Source organism: Chelonoidis abingdonii, chromosome 8, assembly GCF_003597395.2.
Source record: "Chelonoidis abingdonii isolate Lonesome George chromosome 8, CheloAbing_2.0, whole genome shotgun sequence".
Lineage (NCBI taxonomy): Eukaryota > Metazoa > Chordata > Testudines > Testudinidae > Chelonoidis > Chelonoidis abingdonii.
In genome coordinates, this window is record NC_133776.1 from 35,265,765 (window position 1) to 35,285,570 (window position 19,806).

At 39.5% G+C, this 19,806-nt stretch overlaps 1 protein-coding gene across 5 annotated transcripts in view; it reads left to right on the forward strand.

Annotated features, from left to right (window-relative positions):
- SPHKAP (SPHK1 interactor, AKAP domain containing) overlaps positions 1 to 19,806 on the forward strand; it is a 116,549-nt gene that overhangs the window by 60,875 nt on the left and 35,868 nt on the right. For all 5 annotated transcript variants that reach the window (XM_075068504.1, XM_075068502.1, XM_075068503.1 and 2 more), the window contains exons 4-5: positions 13,151 to 13,210; positions 17,591 to 17,725. In XM_075068504.1, coding sequence (XP_074924605.1) covers positions 13,151 to 13,210; positions 17,591 to 17,725 — 195 coding nt within the window. The remainder of the gene's footprint in view (positions 1 to 13,150; positions 13,211 to 17,590; positions 17,726 to 19,806) is intronic.

The following is a 19,806-nucleotide window of genomic DNA, read 5'->3' on the forward strand; positions in this document are numbered from 1 at the left end:
TCAGCAACACAGCCTCTGCTTGAAGCTGGACATGGATAGCTTGATACAAAATCTTGCCCTGTTTGGTCTGGCCAGCTTTTAAACATCTACAGATCTTGCATATGCAAAGTACTGTTTTTGTCATTTTACACATGAGATTCATTACTACTATCCACACGTTGTCTGCTTTATGACTGTATTATATGTATACAGCATCTTCTAGTTCAGCTACTTCTCGTGCTTATCTTATTAAGAAGCTATCACTGTCTACCAAGGGAGGTGCTTGAAAAGTGCTTTGTTTTGAAAACCTCAATAAGAGATTAATAAGAAGATACGCTTCCTTCCAGCTAAATATGAATTCAATTAATATATTACCTCATGTAAACACCATGGTCTTGGCCTAATAATTTCAGGCTTTTGCTATAGCAGTGAAAAAATAAATCTGAGTAATGGGAACTGCAGATAAAGAAAAAAAATTAATTTTGAAGTGCAGCCATGCCTCCCCTCCTAATTATGCAGTGGCATTTAGGGTTTTGAGAGCATATATTTAAGATGTCAAATTAACTGAATTGATGAATCGTTCTAATACAGCTGAACAAGTAGTTCTACGAGCATTGGAGTGCTGGTGATTCATGATTTCATTTTCAGACAAATGTATGGGATCAGAGAAGTGCCTTTTTCCATTCCTTTGCAAATCCACTGAAATCTGGCCAAGATATAGGCCTCTGGAAATAGTCACTGCTTGCACATGCTCAGCAGAAGTTTGTTACTAAATTCTCCAGAGAATCCATCTGTGCTCAGCAGGGTTCCAAAGCCTAGGGCAGAGTAGGACTTTTCCAGGCAATTGGATAGGGAGACAGTTTCTCCTATACCCCTCTTCTTGTGCCCAGGAGTAAGCAGCCTGGCCCCAGCACAGAGGAATGAGGAAGAGCCAGGGACAGGCTGGGGTGAGAGATCTTAATTCTGCTTTCCCAATGTTTGGGTGCTTGATTTTGCACCCTTATTCTTGTTTGTATGTAATAGTGAACATTTATCTTACAGTGAGCCCAGACAAAGCCCTCAGACCTCCAGGTTTCCCAGGGTATTTCCTTTTTAGGTTTCTGCCTCCATTCCCTCAGAGAAAGGAGCCCGTCTGTTTTTATACAATTGTCATTCAAGGCTCACACTCTAGCCAATATCTTATTTTCTTTAAAAAGAGGACTTGTCCTAAACAAAGCATGCATAGGACCCAGTCCTGCAGCCCCTTTTTCCTGGAGTAGGAAGCTGAATAATTTGCCTCACAGTAGCCCATAATAATGACATATGACCCGGAAAAGCTGCAGCTGATAAATCTATTTATTTGTATTCTTGTAGGAATGAGTTGAAGAGTTAAATGTTGTTGTTTGGTTTTCCTGGAGGAAAAGATGTTGTGCTGCCACCTACACATTGTATTCTCTTATTCTAAATCTGTGTCACCTTGAAAATTAAGAATATAAACCATTACTGTCAGGAAGCCATCAGTGGTCCCCATACTGCCACATTATACTCTGGAATATTGGTTCTCAACCTTTAGGGAATTGTACCAGCATAGTGTACCACAACTACCATTTCCCATTCATTTCTACATGTTGTAGCCCACAACAAAGACTTCTGCGTAGGGCTGTTGATTAATCGCAGTTAACTCATATGATTAACTCAAAAACTTAATTCATGATTAAAAAAATAATTTGATTATCGCACAGTCTAACAATAGTCATCATACCAACACTGAATGTATTCATATTTTTGGTGTTTTCTACATTTTCAAATATATTGATTTCATTACAACACAGATAAAACTGTACAGTGCTCCCTTAATATTATTTTTATTACAAATAATTTGCACTGTAAAAAAAAAGAAATGTATTTTTCAATTATCATACAAGTACGTTATGCAATCTCCTTATAATGAAAGTTGAACTTACAAATGTGAGTTATTTACAAACCCATTCAAAAATAAAAACATGTAACTTTAGCGCCTACCTATCCTCAGTCCTACATCTTGTTCAGCTCATCGCTAAAAGAAACAAGTTTTTTTTACATTTACAGGATAATGCTGCCCACTTCTTAATTACATCACCTGAAATGAGAACAGGCTTGCATGGCACTGTTTAGCTGGTGCAAGATATTTACTGCCAGATGCTGCTAAAGATTCATATCGCTCTTCTGCTTCCCACTCATCAGAGGGACATGCTTACAGCTGATTCGTGCTCGGAAAAAAATGGATAAATGGGACTGAACCACTGCGATGATTGTATGTCTCCGCTCATATTTTACCAGCAGGATCTGCCATATAATTTCATTTTATAGTACGCTCAGATATCACTTGGCACATGTGCAATGCTGCAGATTTGATAAAACGAGAGAAGATACCAATATATGATTTCTAGAAGCACTTGACCCAAGATCTAGAAGTCTGGATGCCTTCCCAATCTGAGATGATGGCGTGTGGCAGCATGCTTTCAGAAGTCTAAAGAGCAACACTCTGTGCAGAACTACAGAACCGGTGAAACCACCAAAAAGAAATATCAGACCTCTGCGGGGTGGTATCTGATTCAGATGATGAAAAGGAACATGCGTCAGTCCGCACTGCTTTGGATCGTTATCGAGCAGAACCTGTCATCAGCATGGATGCATGTCCTCTGGAATGGTAGTTGAAGCACGAAGGGACATATGAATCTTTAGCGCATCTGGCATGTAAACATCTTGCAACCCCAGCTATAACAGTGCCATGCAAACGCCTGTTCTCATTTTCAGGTGATGTAATTAAGAAGTGGGCAGCATTATCTCCTGTAAATGTAAACAAACTTGTTTCTTTTAGCGATGAGCTGAACAAGATGTAGGACTGAGTGGACATGTAGGCGCTAAAGTTTTACATTGTTTTATTTTTGAATGCAGGGTTTTTTTTGTATATAATTCTACATTTGTAAGTTCAACTTTCATTATAAAGAGATTGCATAACAGTACTTGTATTAGATTAATTGAAAAATACGATTTCTTTTGGTTTTTTACAGTGCAAATATTTGTAATAAAAATAAATATTAAGTGAGCACTGTACAGTTTGTATTCTGTGTTGTAATTGAAATCAGTATATTTGAAAATGTAGAAAACACCCAAAAATATTTAAATAAATAGTATTCTATCATTTAATCATGCAATTAATTTTTTTAATTGCTTTTCAGCCCTTCTTCTAAGCTCAGTGGCTCAGGCTTCCGGGCATCCCAATTCCACAGTGAGTGAGAGAATACAAAATTGAATAGGAGATGCACAACAGGGTTATGTTAGGAAGGAGAAGCAGCTTGAAGTATCAGTTCTGGAAGTCTGAAGTGTACTTGTAATTGCATGAACAACACTGGGAAGTACTACTATATAGCAGAAGTGCGACAGACTCTTGTTTGCTTTGATTTTAAAAAAGTAACTTTTCTGAGATAGTCACACTTCAACTTTGGATCCAAAGGCACAAGTATAATGCAGCACCTCATGTTTCCATCTAGCTGAAGTATGTGCTTATGCTTTGTTACCACTTACTCATGCCCTCTGGAGAACCAAAAGAGTTGGAGCTTGAGGTTATTCAACATCCCTGCCTGCCAGTGTGATGGAATGTTTTCTCTTGACATCTTTGTTTAGTGAAATCATTTGCATAAAATTAGGTTTAACATTTATTCCATCATTCTTCTGAGTTCTAAAAATACCATTAGTGCACTGTAAAACTATTTAGTATGAACAGATAAGGGGGATGGATTTAAATACTATATTTTAATGATCTTCCTTTGCCTCTCCATGACTGTTGCTAATGTTTTATTTGTAGTAAATTATAGTTTATTTATAATAATTTAGAGCAGCAGTACATAATCATTGATGGGTCAGAATCTATGACATTTTCATAATATAATTGAACTCAAAGAGAGAAGTTTCAAAAATGTCCACAAAATCTTCTCACTGTTTTTTCAGCCATATGGAAGCATTTTAAACTTTGGACACATTTACATGAAGTCCCCTGGATGGTTAAATTATTGTAGATCACATCTGCCAAGAGTCTTAATGTTTGTGTTGTAGGATGAGGGGGGAACCATAGTGCCATAGAGATCAGGGGAGCCAAGAGGACCCTCAACAGATCTCAGATCTAAACTTATTCCTGCTCATTCTGTGGAGAAACCAGCTCCTCTGTGAACCCAACATGCTATGAAACAATCGGAGGAAGACAAAAAAGTTCCCAGCACATGGGTTTTTCCATGGCAACAGTCTGGCCCTTTTTTTAGCGTAAGCCTCTGTATAACTAGGAAGAAGAAGATGTTTGGAGATAAAATTAATGTTAAAGTTAAGTGGTCGCATCTTCTTTTGCGCCAGCATTGGTTTAGTTCAGCCAACATCATATTGAGAAAGGCCCTGGAATGAGATTTATTGGTTTTGTTAAACATCATAGATAAATTATTTTGTGTTCAGAGACTGCACTTGACATTTAAATGGTTACAGAAGAAAGTCAGTAGGTAGAAGGGCCCGCAGTTGAGTCATTTGAACAGAAATGGGTAATATAGACGTAAGATTTTATAAAGAATTATATTAACGTGATAACCAAGTTTCAGTAATAAGTCAGAAATAATAAAAGGAGAAACAAAATTAAATACTGAAAGCTTATCAGAAGCATCCCATGAAAGAGTGGAGATATGGAGATAGGTCAGTTGGTGCTAATCAAATGAATAGTACATTTGGTTTCAATTGTTGTTTTCTGTAAGAATTTTCTTGTCTTCATTCCTGACTGCATTATTTTAATAAAAAAAAGTGTTTGACTGTCCATGTCCGACTTAGATAGCATTTTACTTCTAAAACGCTAGCCAGATGTACATAAAATAATAAGTTGTTTCTTGCCGTTGCTGTGGGTATGATCCATCCAAAGCTCATTGAATTAGAAAGGCTCCCTTTGAAATCACTCCAATTTAAATCAATGGGCTTTGAGTCAAGCCTCAAGTTGCTAGGGATCCAATCCTGCAACTTCTAGAACAGGAATGGACTGAGGGCTGGTCTACACTACGGGGGAAAATCGATCTTAGATACGCAACTTCAGATACGAGAATAACGTAGCTGAAGTCGAAGTATCTAAGATCGAATTACTCACCGTCCTCACAGCGCGGGATCAATGTCCGCAGCTCCCCCTGTCGATTCTGCAACTCCGTTTGGGTTGGTGGAGTTCCGGAATCGATATAAGCACGTTTGGGGATCGATATATCGCGTCTAGACGAAACGCGATATATCAATCCCCGAGCAATCAATTGCTACCCGCTGATATGGCGGGTAGTGAAGACGTAGCCTGAGACACACAGCCTCATTGACCCACAGTGGAGCCCTGACTGGTGCTGTTGGGCACAGAAATAATGAGTAACCAGTACTGCCAGTTCTGATTTTAATATTATGACTTATGATTTTTGGAGTATTTTTTACCAGTCTCATGAAAACATGATGAAAGGCTGATAACTCACCAGGTTTCCCTTATTTAAAATGGTCACCATCTCCTATTACTGTCAGTGGAGCTGAAGCCAGCAAGGCCACCATTCCCTTACTATCTAGCTGCATGTGGAAGTGAGGCTGCCCTTGATAAAGTTGGCTGCCACATCCCACTGTTTTCACTGAGATTGAAGCCATGCCCACAGGCAAAATGGCTGCCCCTCTATCATGGGGAGGAGGGCTAGTCAGGACCCAGGGACTGAGAGAAGCAACAGAGACGCTGTGAAAAGCAGACGGGGAGAATGAGGGTGAGCAGGAGGCAGATTTAGAATTTGCAAGGGAATGGGATGCAGAGGGATGTGGAGAGCAGTTGGGAGGCTGAGGGGTGGAAGATGGAGGGGACAGAATGGCATCTTCCCCAGCCTGGGGGTAGTGGTGGATACAAGGAGTCCCCTCTGAGCAGCCAGGGGAAAGCAATGTTGCCAACTCTAATTAATTGATCATGAGTCATGGGAGTTTGGCACCTGTAGGAGAAGCTCTAGTGATAATGGAAGAAGCTCTTCCGGTCCCTTGGTTTTCAGTACATGGGCAGAGCTCTGTACAAGAGCCTTGGGGCTGAGGAAACAGATCAGCCCCCCTAACTTCAAGTATGGCCCTAGAGCACAAAGAGAGTCCTGGGGCAGTAGTAGGCTGAGACATATTGCTGTTGGGTCAAGACAGTAATAGGTAATGAATGACAGTTCCCCCTTTTCAGGGATAAGGAGAGGGTAAGGGGAGTTGGGGTGGGGAGGGTGCAGCCAGGAAGATTCATGCATTTTTTGTGTATGAAAGGTCAACTTTTCAACCTGAAATTATCACACGCACACACCTACTACTACTACTACAACAACAACAACAGTAGAGAGGAGTTGTAAAGCCAAAAGATTCAGATAATGGTTTTTAGTGTGTTTTTTTAAAAATATTTGGGGGAGGAGGGGTGGCAAATCTCGTTATTTTTTCTCTCTTGAGTTTGGCAATACTGAGCAACTGTTTCAATCATATTCCTAGATTTATTTATGTGGTAATGTCGACAGAAGGCATTAATTTTGAAAGCTTTGCTTTTGTTGGAGGTTGTGGTGAACTGAGCAAGACCACAAATCCCCCAGTAAGATCCATATGGGTAGGCCCTTATGCCTGTTCATATAGGCACAGTCAGTATTGCCATCCCCAAATGATAAAAAAATAAATAAATCAGGAGATTAGCTTAAAAATCATACTTTTTAGGTTTGGGGTTCTTTGTATTTGTCTTTTTTTTTTAGTTTTAAGCCTGCAGAGTATGCTTATGTTACATTTTAAAGCTCTTCTCCACAATCATGAAAGCTAGAATTTTGTTTTGTGTTGAAAGCTGAAATTCTCATGTAATCACGTGTCTCCAGAAACTGGAGCTTTAAGAAAATACATCACTCTAAAAAATCACAAGAGTTAGCAGCACTGCCTAGGGGTCCATGCAGGAAGGCATGTACTGCCTATTAGGTCCCTGAACGTTTGTCATCTAAATTTTACTTTAAATTGGCAGAAATCTTTCAAGTAAAAACAAATGCAAGTTTCTGTTTGGAGGCTTTGTGAATCAGCATTTTGATGGCCATCAAAACAACTGATCCTGCCATAGAGACAGAAGAAACAGATGGCTGCATTGTTAGAATCAGCTGAAAGAGGCATTTTAGTCTAGTCTCACAGAAGTCAGAAATATGTAGATGTAGTTGACCATTTTCAAAGACACAAAGCTTAAACAAAATTTCTGGGAAAAGTTTGCCATATTGCTTTTCCTTTAGTATTTCCTATGGGTTATATTTTGCTCTGTCTCAAAGATATATAAAGTGAATTTTTTTCCCCTTAGGCTTTAGCTGACTTCAGCTCCCACGGGAGACTGATGTGCAGCTGTATATTTATATCATCCTACTGAGTGAAGGCTTTGAGAAGTTATATTTGGTTATTGTGCTACGGGGAAATTATGGTGATTTAAACCATCTTTCCTAAAGACAGATGGAGATTCTGATCAGGAGTAAGTCCATTGTTATTCTATATTTGCACTAGTAAAACCAAATCAGAACATGGCTCAATATTCTGAAGATTGCTGTCACAGGAGAGTGTTATTCCTGAGGGCAAAAATGAATGAGGAGAGACACTATATGAGATTGTTTTAAAACATTTTTGATTCCATTAGAAATCTTTACAAGTGACTTTGCAAGTAATTAAAGTGATCATGGAATTAAATATTCCCTACAACCGTAACTTTACAGTTTTGCTTTTACAAGTAGATAAAACTGTTAGTGGTTAGCACTAGAATATTAATAATACATCAAAATCATCATAAGCTTTCTAGAATCAGCAGTTCTCCTTACAGTACAATATGGAAGAATATGGGGAGAATATACATGGCCAGTCTTCAGTTACTAATAATTTTGGCATGAAGTGCTTCCCTGAACGGTTACAATAACGTTAATGCATACCACAAGGTCCATGCTTCATAGTGCACAATGAGCATGAAAAGGTACAAACAATGGATTCACTGAACATTATAAGGTGTCATAATTGCATTATCCTGGCTAGGGCACAGCTGAAAAGTCCAACCCATACTTCTCAAATCCTGTTACCCATGTAGACTTCCTTCCCACTCCATATGCTGGACTTCTAGAAGAGTAAAGCAGTAGTTCGAAGACCTTTAAAATGAACACAAGAATTACTTACCAGCAGCACAGGAGTTCTCCAGTGACAGCATAGCAGTAGCTGGCAGCTCCACACCATGGACATGCAGTCACAGGCTTCATTTCCCCCCTTCTCAATGGCATTTCCAGGCTGGTAGAATGATTTTGCGTTTAATTATTTGCCCAAATGCATTAGGAGACCTCCCCTTTCAGGGTAAGCAGAATTCCAAAACAACCTTCAGCCTTTCCCTAGGCTCAGTAGTCCATCAGCCCCCCATAAGCCAAACAGTCATAGGGCTACCCAGCACAGATAGCTTAACTAGCTCTTTCTCCCAGGGTCTGTGTTCTGTCTGCTCCCAGGCCTTTTCCACAGCTTCTCCTGGGTCTGGGGCTAAGTGCTTCTCTCACCTCCCTGGGTGGAGAGCCTTACATCAGCTCAGGGAGGGCGGAGGGGTTGATCCTTTCTCAGCAATCCCCCACATTTTCACACCTAGGCTGATGAAAGGCTGCTCTTTATATGTCCCAGAGGGCCTGGCTCTTAGTTACCTGCTCTCTCAGTCATGTGATTGGAAGAGAGCGGGAGGGAACCAGGCATAGGCCAGAGCTAGGACTTTAAACCCTTAAAGGCCCAGCTTACTCTGTTAGAGACAACATTTACATATTAGCAGTCAAGCATATTTATAAAAGTCTCCCTTTGTGGATTGGTACTATGGGTGAAAATCACCTGCATAGAGATGGCCCACAGGTCATAGGCATCATCAATTAAGCCTAACTAAGAGCTTAATTGGAACTTAACAGGCTTCATGCTGACCTTCTGCACAGGTGAATTTCAGATTTCATATGTTTTATAAGTTTCTATACTGGCTCTGCTGCAATAAGTTACACATCATGCACAGTGTCCTTAGAGGCAGTGAAAATGTAAATACACAGCACCTGGAGAGAGACTTTAGCTCTGCTGGGAAGGTAATACATAGTTAAAGTCTAAGGTATATACAACCTGGTTTTTTTAATTATTATTTTTATTTCATAGGAAGCTCTACATCTTTTTGCCAAAAGTGACAAATACAGTAACTCCTCACTTAATGTTGTACCTAGGTTCCTGAAAAATGCAACTTTAAGTGAAATAATGTTAAATGAATCCAATTTTCCCATGAGATTTAAGGTAAATGTGGGGTGTGAGGTTCTAAGGAAATTTTGGGGGAGAGAAAAAGGCATTATATACTGTGCAGTACAGTACTGTACTGTGGTTGGGAAGTGCCCCTGGCTTACCCTGCACAGGCACAGCCTGCTGCAGGCAAGGACGCTAGGAAGCACCTTCGCAGCAGCAGCTGCAGCTTCCCCGGAGAAGAACAGGTGCCAACTTTGCCAGGAATGCTCCAGGCCCGCCTCTTCATGTCCCCGCTCCAATCCAGGGCCACCTCTTGCCACTCCAACTCCACCTCCTCTCCGGAGCACACTGCATCCCTGCTCCTTCCCACCCCACTCGAAAGTCCTAAGCACCACCAAACAGCTGTTTAGCGGCACTTAGGATTTTCTGGGAGGGAGGAGGAGGATTGGAGATGTGGCGCTTCCCCGCTCCTATAAAGGTCTCCCTTTGCGGATTGGTACTAGCTAACACCAACCTAACCTCAACCTCTTTTCCTAATCTATACAATTAAAACATTTTTTTCAAATTATGAATTATACCTCAGTGTCCATTTACTATATTATGACTGAGGTCTCTCAGTGATAACACTCATATGCTTATCAACCAATATAAGTAACTGCACCTAATATATTTCATTAATATCAGGCAAGCCGAAAACCATGAGTGATTTTAGATTCAGTTTTCTCCTTTCATGTCCATTAAACTGGACAGATATATTCTTAGTGGGTCTCTTAGAATCTGGCAGTACTTTGGGGCCAGTTAAAATAGCAAAAATCAAGCAAATTCTGCAATACATTTCAATAACTACTGGCACAACATTTATCTGTGCAATAGTTGCCTATAGCTTCACATCTGAAAAGTCCACTCAAGTGCAGAATGGCAGGAAATTCCAGTAATAAGGCAATGTAATAAATCAGTGTCTATGAAATGTGCACCTTTCAGTGTATTCAGAGATATAGGATGCAGTACTGCTTTAGGCATAAATATAATAAATGCACTTGGTTATCAAATTTAAAAAATATGAAGGAAACAAGCTGTGACTTTAAGTAATGTGTATACCTGCACATGATTCTCCTTCTTCTACTGAGGCATAAAAGAGCTAAATATATACCATCCACTCCACATGAAATGGAACTGACAGTTTCATCGCATGATTGGTAGAGGTGTACTTTTAGGTTGGCAGCTGATGTCACTGTTACAAGAGACAATAGATATTTCGGTCAGTTGTGTGCAGCACCACATCAGTATTCAGGCATTTGGTAAATTACAAAAACAAGGATTGTTGAAAAATAATGTGTTTGAGTAATACTGTATATATGTATGTGTGTGTATACATACATAGAGAGTGCAGGAGCCAGACCTTTTCTTTTTTTTTGGTACACAGAACTCCCATTGAATCCAGTGTGGGGATAGAGCCAAAATAGAATAAGAAATAAAGCATCTTTTCCATAAGTCCTAGAGTAAAATTTTCCAAAGCACTTAACATGCAGTCACTTAAAAGCCCAAATCACATCTTATCTCTCAGAAGAGTAGCTGAAGCATGCTTGAGAAGATAATAAAAAATGGAGGCATACATTTCCACCAGGTTTTCTAAATGTCTCCTGACATCTACACTGAATTCATTATGGCCAGTCACCTACATATTTGTATATACAGTACATATAAACATGCACATACACACACATTTATATGGTTAGGAACATATTATCATTGTGGACACTTGCAAAGTTCAAAGTTTTATTTACTAAACAAAATCTGGCAGCAATATTTTCTAATGGTTTGTTGTGTACACCATCTGCCCCAATAATATACAACTCCTAAGAATTAACTGAAAGAAAGGGAGATTTTCTTCCTCTGTACAATTAACTATGGCAGGCTCAGGACATTATGTACCTATAGTACTGTATTGCTGGAGGTTATTTTTATTACTTTATGGCTTTGATATTTCCATTTCCTAATAATAAGTACATCTTAAAAGTTAGCCATGCATAAAACCCTAGTGACAGTGACACATTCTTCTAGCTGACATCCTCAAGCAGAGAAATATTTTTCTTTAAATTGTAATGGTGGAAAATATGTTTTTGTATTGGTGTAAAGAAGTTACATTGTTACAATAAAATAAGCTTTTTTTAAGAGCAAAAATCATTCTTTGCACTTTTTTTGGTTCACACTGGAAGGGCTGCTTTCCATCTGCTATGCTTGCTGTTACTATAGATGGTCATATTCTGTACATATGGTATGTACATATATAAGCTGAAATCAGTGCTACGTTAGAGTGGAACTGACACATAATATGCAGTAGAATGTCTAACTTCAGTATATTGGTGAAATGTACTACATTCATTTTTTAAAAACTTTATACCTTTCTAAGTGAATTTTACAGCTCATAGAAGTGAGGTAATATTGGCTAAGACTAATGATAATGTGAGCAGGTGCTAAGAAAGCATTTCCCAAAGAGTCCTTCCTAAACTAGGATAATCAAGTCCTTTGACTTCTGTTGGAAAAAAGAAAATGTTGTGTTTGTTGTAATACATCCAGCCATATTAGCACTCAAAAGATGTCAGTGTTCAGCCAGCTACTGCATTTTTTTTGTCTAAGGAGTCAGAGCTGTATGAGGTATGAGCAGTCTTCCTGTGAGGTGCTACTCCCATTGACTGCAACAAAAGTTGAGGCACACAGGACTTAAGTTGAATCAGACAGGAAATTTGTTCCTCCTCTGATTATTACAGAGCAATTGGCTGAGCAAATGAAGTTTTGAGCTAAACCTGATTGAAGGTTAGTGTAGGATTTGGACTCTACCCTGAACCTGAAATGGAGTTTAGATCAAGATGTATCAGCATCTAAATCTCACAGACTGTTCTTCTGAGATTTCTGCCACATCCAAAAATAGGACCAAGTCCAATTTTGGGGCTCTTGCCTTGAATCCAGCTTAGCACCAAAATGGAGGATTCAGAACTGGCTCTCTTCTCCCCCACAAAAAAAACCAAATTAAAAATGGGTTGGATTTGAGGTTCCCATTTTGGCCGGTCTATAGTATTCTACAGTGTCATGTACACTGTTGTTGCTTAAATAGATGACGATCAGACAATGGAAAAATACTCCTCTTTTCTGGGTGAAACTGGCACTTTCCACAGAACCAAGTCTAAAATTACCAGATGTTTTCCTAATTCCAGCAGCTGTAGAGCCTGGTTAAGGCTACAGAGGGCCCTTGAGTACCACTGGTTTATGAATCGTCTTCCCGAGATAAAACTATTCAGTTTCCATAAGGTTATTAGGTTCATGTGGACATGCTAGAATCCTTTTGAGCCAAGTCATCTTAAACCCATACACCACAAACTTAACCTGTTCCCAGCTGGTTGATTACAAATGTTTAATTTCTGTTAGTTTTCCTTTTCCAACCTTCCAACTTTCTAGTAAATGGACTGAAGCTACATGCTGTAATAGGAAGAATCATATCTTACCTAATAATAGTTGCTATGTAGTGCAAGGTGTCCTGTGTTGTGGCAGTGGGAGTCAAGTGGCAGGCAGTGTGGAGGCACATCATCGCGCTAGCTATCGCCAGAGGCATTGCATATTTCCTCTCTCTTCTCCCACCTCCATTACATTCTAGTCTAATGGCTACATTTAGCAATTTGACAAAGAGAAGTTGTGTTGGAACAGATACAGTGATTTCTCTTAATTCTCTTGCCTTTTCTTCTCCCATTTTAATGCCAAACCAGTACATTACTCCCTTTTGACCTTATGACAGTTCTTCTTGTGCAGTGAAAAGATGCCATATCCAGCAACAAGTATAGGAAATGTATTTATATTAATTACCTTTAAATTGTTTGCTGAATTCGTAAGGAAACCTCAGACTGCCCCTTTTCTCTCTTTTTTATTACAGGTTTGCTTTGTGAATCTAGATGCAAACAAAAATGATTGCAGTGAGGAGCACTTAAAACAGGTAACAAATTAAGAAAGGCCTAATAATGTGCACAATACATATGTTCGTGTTATTCACAAAACGGTGTGATGAGAACTAGAGAGAGGCCCAAACCATATTCCTGGCCCAATTCTCTCTTGTCCCCTCCCAAACTTTGCCAGGACTTTGAAACCTAAACATGGATCTAAATTTTACAAATGGACACTCTTTTTAATATGGGCTGAATCAAAACTCTGGATTTGAAGCTCCTCAAACAACGTTTGAAATCCAGATTTGACTCCTGTTCTAAACGTGTGGCTTTATGCCCAACTCAAATGACAGCTACAGAATTTTGTGGTCTAAATTCACAATGCCCATTTTGTAAGTGGACTTCCTGCTAAGTCTTGGTTTTAAATAAAAGAAGTGTTTGTGCATGTGTTGTAGTTGTAATAGTTTATCTTGACATTGCAGTACATAAAAATAGTCTTGTGGCAGCTTTTCCTCCTATCATCAAACAAATCCTGAGGCCCTTTTACTCACTTATTTAGGTTTTATTCAGCTGCTCAGTCTTACTCAGGCAAACTCCAGATTATTTCATTAGGTGGGTTTCTAGATAGAGACTGCTTAAAAAAAATGTTTAAGAGCCTAAGGATTTGACTCATTGGATTTTCGCTTATTTACTGAGCAGAAAACCAGGACACTCTTCAGCAATTCATAAAACCAGCTGCACAACTGGACATACAACTGAAAATGTGCATCCTCCTAAAATGCTCAAGTCATGTGGTTATGGGAAGAAGTGACATTTTGAAAGTATGGCACAAAATGAGCTTTTATATAGGGCCACAGAATGGAAGCTTAAACTTCTGAAGAAGTAAGGTTTTTTTACCCACAAAAGCTTATGCCCAAATAAATCTGTTAGTCTTAAAAGTGCCACTGGACTCTTTGTTGTTTTTGTGGATACAGACTAACATGGCTACCCCCTGATACTTGACTTCCCTTACTGTCTTCCACCTCCATCATCCCATGCTGGCATTAGAAATACCTGGCAAGTGAACACGTCAAAGAGGGATCTATTGGCCATGCTCAAAGTGTTCCTCAGTGAAACACTGGAATTTGTTTGCTGGGGCCATTCTAAGTTAAGTTGAGGACTACCACATTTTCCTAATTGCCTTCTGTTAGTGATTCTCTAGCAGGAAGTCTTTCTACAAACAGCTCTTGATAGCCTCAAGCTGTGAAAACTTAAACATCAAAAATATATACAGCTTCCATGAGCAAATGGATTTTTCTGATGAATCAGTTGATTAAGTATGGATACCAGATTGAGAAGTTTAACTTCACTGAATCTACAGAAGTACTTGATTATTTATTAATGAGAAGGGAGAGGCTATTTTTTTATTTATTTACAACCTCGGGTTTTGTTTTTTTTTAAAGAACTGATGCTATGTCAGGTCATGGGGACTGATTAATGAGCAAGAGAGTCTTGATAAAGGCCAGATCCTGACACCTGCACAAAACCCAAGTAAATGAGCTTCACGCAGCACATCTTTGCAAAGAGCTAGAGTTAGAATCCTCTCCCACAAGCACAAATCACCACTGGAGACTCCCCAGAGCTACATGGGATTTGGCCCATAGATCCACATAGGGGTGCCTTCGCTGGTCATGTCCCTAAGCTGTCCAGAGGCCCCTCTAGTACAGTGGTACAGGGAGGGTGGAACCCTACTTTGCAACATGCCCTCCCTCCTTGCATGGCCCCTCTACATCTAAAATTTCCCAAGCACTGAAAAATGCCAGGTCTGCTACCTCAGAGGCCCTACATATGTGGCCTTTCGGCAGGCCACAGGATTTGGCCTTCTAGAAATAGTTACTAGTATGCAGTCTGAATGTTTCTTAGGTATAAGTGGAAACTAATGTTTTTTCCTCTAAGGTTAATGAACATTTTAAAATATGAAGGTTTGCATATTATCTATCAGCCTCTAAAAGGAAGATCGGTCTGTATGCATTTATATGCATAATTTACAATGACTTTTCAAAAGTTACTTTAGACAGTATGGATTTAAACAACATGCTAGTACAGTGAAAATATTTAATAGAAGTATATAAAAGATCTTGGCATAACTGTCGGGCACAAAAATGTTTATATAAGTTGTACAGTGCCATACATTACATATTGGTGCTGTCTATTACGATTTCAAATCATCCTTTTGTCACCTATAAAATAGAGTCTATACTGTGCTATAGAATATGTTACAAGGGTTTCTTGGTTACAAATTTAAGAACATTCTTCTCAGACCTTTCCACTTGATTCCAAGCAGGAAAAAAAAAATTTAAAATGTCATGGTTTTCCAACCTAAGTAATCTGATAAATATGGTAATTTAAGTAAGAGAAAATATAGAAAAAACACTATGATAACAGAAAAATGATCATTGAAGAAAAGACAAGCACTTTTTTTGTACTAGCCTAAAAATGACAAAATGAATTGAAACACTGAATTTAAGTTTTATGTCAAATACTAATACTTAGTCATATCTGCAGATCAGTGTACTGAGAAGTAGATTGTTCCCTGTAACTGAATTAGACTTGCCAAGCCAGCCATTTGTATTATGTCTAATTTAAAGCAGTGTAAGGAGAAATATCAGTACTGTAAGCTTTCATTTTGAAGATAAAAAGTGGGGAAATGAAGTATCTTTGAATTGTACTGTAGTTAAAACACAGGTCTAGGTGTCAAGATTCTGGATTCTTTTCATGGCGATGCCACTGATGTGCTGTCCTTTGTCATGTATAAAGTGGAGATAATAATGGTTATGTGTCTCAGAGATACTGTGATGTTTAATTACTTATTGTTCATACAGCACATTAAGAACTTTATGTAAGCTCTTTGGGGCAGGAAGTCTTATTTTGTTCTGCATTTGTACAGTGCCTAGCACAGGAGGGTCCTGATCTATGGCAGGGGCTCCTAGGCGCTATTGCTATACAAATATTATAACAACAGAGCAAAGTATCATCATCATTAGTAGTTTATCTTTGTTAAATGTACTGTGCGTATATGTAAAACACATGCCATATAGAAAGTTACTCTGTTTTCACATATCAAATGATAGGTTATGAAACCAAAGTATCTACAGAGTGTATGAAATCTAAGAAATGGATGTTTAATGCAAACAGTGTATTAAATATGTCATTATAAATATAGATTTAAAACTGAATTAATTTCAATAGGGCAAAATCCAGCAGATCTGTTCCCAGTAAAACTCCTTTTGACTTCTTGTTAATCATAAGCCTGAGTAGGAGCTACAAGATTTGGCCCATACCAATAATTTTTTAATCCTTTTGTATTTTACATATTAACACAGTGTTCCCATTCAGTTAATATAAAGGCCAAGACTTTGTCAGGCTTGGGGACTGAACTGACTTCTGATCCCTAATGCTCTCATATCTCTAGGGCCGTGTGGGGACATTTGCACTGCCACTGCTGTAATTGTTTGGTGCATACATAGAGGATGTGCATTTTCAGTGCTGCCAATTTTAGTTCTGGTATGTTCTGAGAACTGAGTTCATTTTAAAATGCATTTAAAGGAATGCTTACCTGTCATAAGGCATAAGTACCAATTCTGAACCTTAGCGTCCAAAATGGGTGCCTGCATGAAACCTCCAAGCTTAATTACCAGCTTGGATCTGATATCGCTGCCACCAGCCAGGAATTCCAGTGCCTGGCTCACTCTGGTCTCCCCAAAGCCTTCCCTGGGGGACCCCAAGACTCATATGCCTGGAATTTCACAACAGAACGGGAAGATACCCTCCTTGCTACCTCGTTACTTTCCTGCCCGGATGCCCTGGAATACCTATGTTTTCAATTCCTCCCACAATTCCTGGCGTGAGCTGCAGACTCACTCCTTGACCCCAACTAGAAAAAATCCACAGTTTAAAAAGCAAGCTTTATTTAAAGAAGAAAAAGAATAAAGTGGTCTCTGTATCAGCGTGAAATATAACAGGGTTATTGGACTTAAAAAAAAAATGAAATAACAGCTTATCCAAAAGAATACAATTTAAAACATTCAGCAATAACATGTAAATACAAAAAAATAATATAAGCCTATTGTCTTTTACCTTTTTATTACAACTTGGAGAAGATCTAGAGCCTGAGATAGAGTGATCCCTTCCGAGACTAGAGGCAACAGAGACGAGACAAGAAGCACCCCAAACTTTCACCCTTGGAGATTTGAAAAATCTTGTTTCCTGATTGGTCCTCTGGTCAGGTGTTTGGTTCCCTTTGTTAACCCTTTACAGGTAAAAGAAACATTAACCCTTAGCTATCTGTTTATGACATTACCAAGTGTCCTTTAAATGTTTACGGATGCAACAGTGTAACTCTGACCAGGGTGAAATAGAGTGGTGTTGTCTCAACCATATTTTTCCTATTGCAGAGATTGATCAGTGTCTCTCCAAATCTCCCAAAACTTATCAGCTCTATGAATGTACAACCACCAAAAGAAAATGAAATAGTCCTGCTAAGCGGATTAACTTCAGGCAACCTTCAGGCTGATTTTGAAGTTTCCCAGGTAGGCACTATACATTTATCTTTAGGAACACATTGCAACCATCAAAGATAGTGTATGCAATCTGAAAGAAAAGAAGTTGCAAGCAAAGAGCCAAATGTTAGCTTGAGAACCACACAGGTATGTACACATTAAAAGAATAAGCGTAGCTGTTTAAACACCATTTATGCAGCGACATAGTTAAAAGCCCAAACCGGGGGTGACTTGAGGGCTGAGCTCAGCTAGGAAGGGGTGGAGCTAGGGATCAGCCTGTTCCCCTCCAGAGACTATGGATATCTAGGTGAGAGTTAATACTGTGGTAAGCCTATTAACTCAAACTCTCATTCAGGACCCCTAATAGCTACTTCTGTGCAGCATCCTGAGAAGGCAGCCAATGATGGCATAGCTCATTCAGGATCCTGCTTCCAGGGACAGTGGGGGCCAGAAGGGCAGCATGGACAGAGCAGGGGAGAGGATTTAATTCTTTAGATGGGGTGGGGGGTACATTAGGGAGGAGCTGCTGCAGATTCCCTTTTAAGTAAGGTCTTTCTCCATCTTCCCACTAGCCAGCCTGCTCCAGCAATCCTCCCTGTCTCCATCCCTGGCCGTGTTTGTCTCATTATGCACCTTTGAAAGGAATTTATGATGGTGCTGGAATATCCCTTGAGCTAAATTGTGTCGGGAATTCACTTACCTGTGGGTACATTTAATTGCAGAAGGGAAGAGTCTGGGAGCTATTAACCCCATCAGTGCTTGTTCCCACTTTAGCCTCTGTGCAACAGTAAAACTAATTGGTTAATTTTTCCAACTAAGATACAAAAGTAAAGATTAGCATCCAGCCCTTCACTCTGATAGCTCTGGAATGCTCCACTGGCACCATGCCAAGAATTCTGAACTTCCAGCACCACATATAGAAAGGAAGCAAATGGTAAATGGTAAATTAAAACAATTTTTAAACATAGATTTTAGAAGTGTAGCTACTTATTAGAATGACAGATTTTTTTGTGGCTCTGTGTTATTCTCATAAGACTTTGTGCCTTTACATTCAGACCTGTGCCAATGGGAAAGGATGAAAATAGCTCATTATATTGGGCCTGATTCTGATCTCATTTATCCATCTGTAAATCAGAAGCAACACAGCAGGTGTAAAACCTGTGTAAGTAAGATCAAAATCAAAACAAGTTATCTTCACTAGCAATTAGCAGCAGGTCCTGTGCACCCCTGTGAAATTAATGTGTGCACATAAATCTTTGTGAAACTGGCCCCGTAATCTCTGTTACGAAGATCATTGCATTTTATGTCCTAATAATGTGCTGCTTTTTAAAAACAAAATTGCTTGGTTATTGAGTTTACTTGCTATTTATGCCTAATGGCTGCATTTAAAAAACATAAATAATGGCATGGTGCATTTTAAGTACCAAAGAGCTTCATCGTGCCAGTAAAGAACAATGAATAGCCACATCACTTCATGGGAGCTGCAGAAGGCCCAGGAGATCTGATGTCTGTTTGGTGGCCTGAGAGTTTGGTGATCTCAGGGCATTCTTCAGCACCCCAGTAAATAAGTGTTCACATCACAGAAAAGCACAGCTGGCACCCTTGCTAGGAGGTCAGGACTGAAACAGGAATGGAAGCTGACCTAAACTTCTCACCTGAGAGGTGCTCTGTCCATGTCAGGATCAGGGCCAGCTCTAGGTTTTTTGCCACCCCAAGCAAAAAAATTTTTGGCTGCCCTGCACCTCAGCCCTGCGCTTTCACTTCCCCCACACTAGTGCCCTCCCCCACCCACACCCCCTGCCGCCCCAGCCCTGGGCTCTGCCCCTCACCCCCACCTGCACCCTCCTTCCACCCCAGCCCTGGGTTACTGGTAACTTGCTCCCAGGGCAGGTCATTCGCAGGAATTTTGGATGTGCACAGAACTCAGAGGATTAGTTCTCATGTGGTTACAGAACTGCTGTAAAGTGGAACAATTTTCGGCTTGTGTGATTGGAAGATATCTGGATGCATATTATAAGACTGCTCTCCGTAAATGAGAAAAGTTGAGGTGCCTTTATTATTCTTTTTGTTCCACTATTAGTTTCTATGGGGAATTTGCCAATGCGATATCA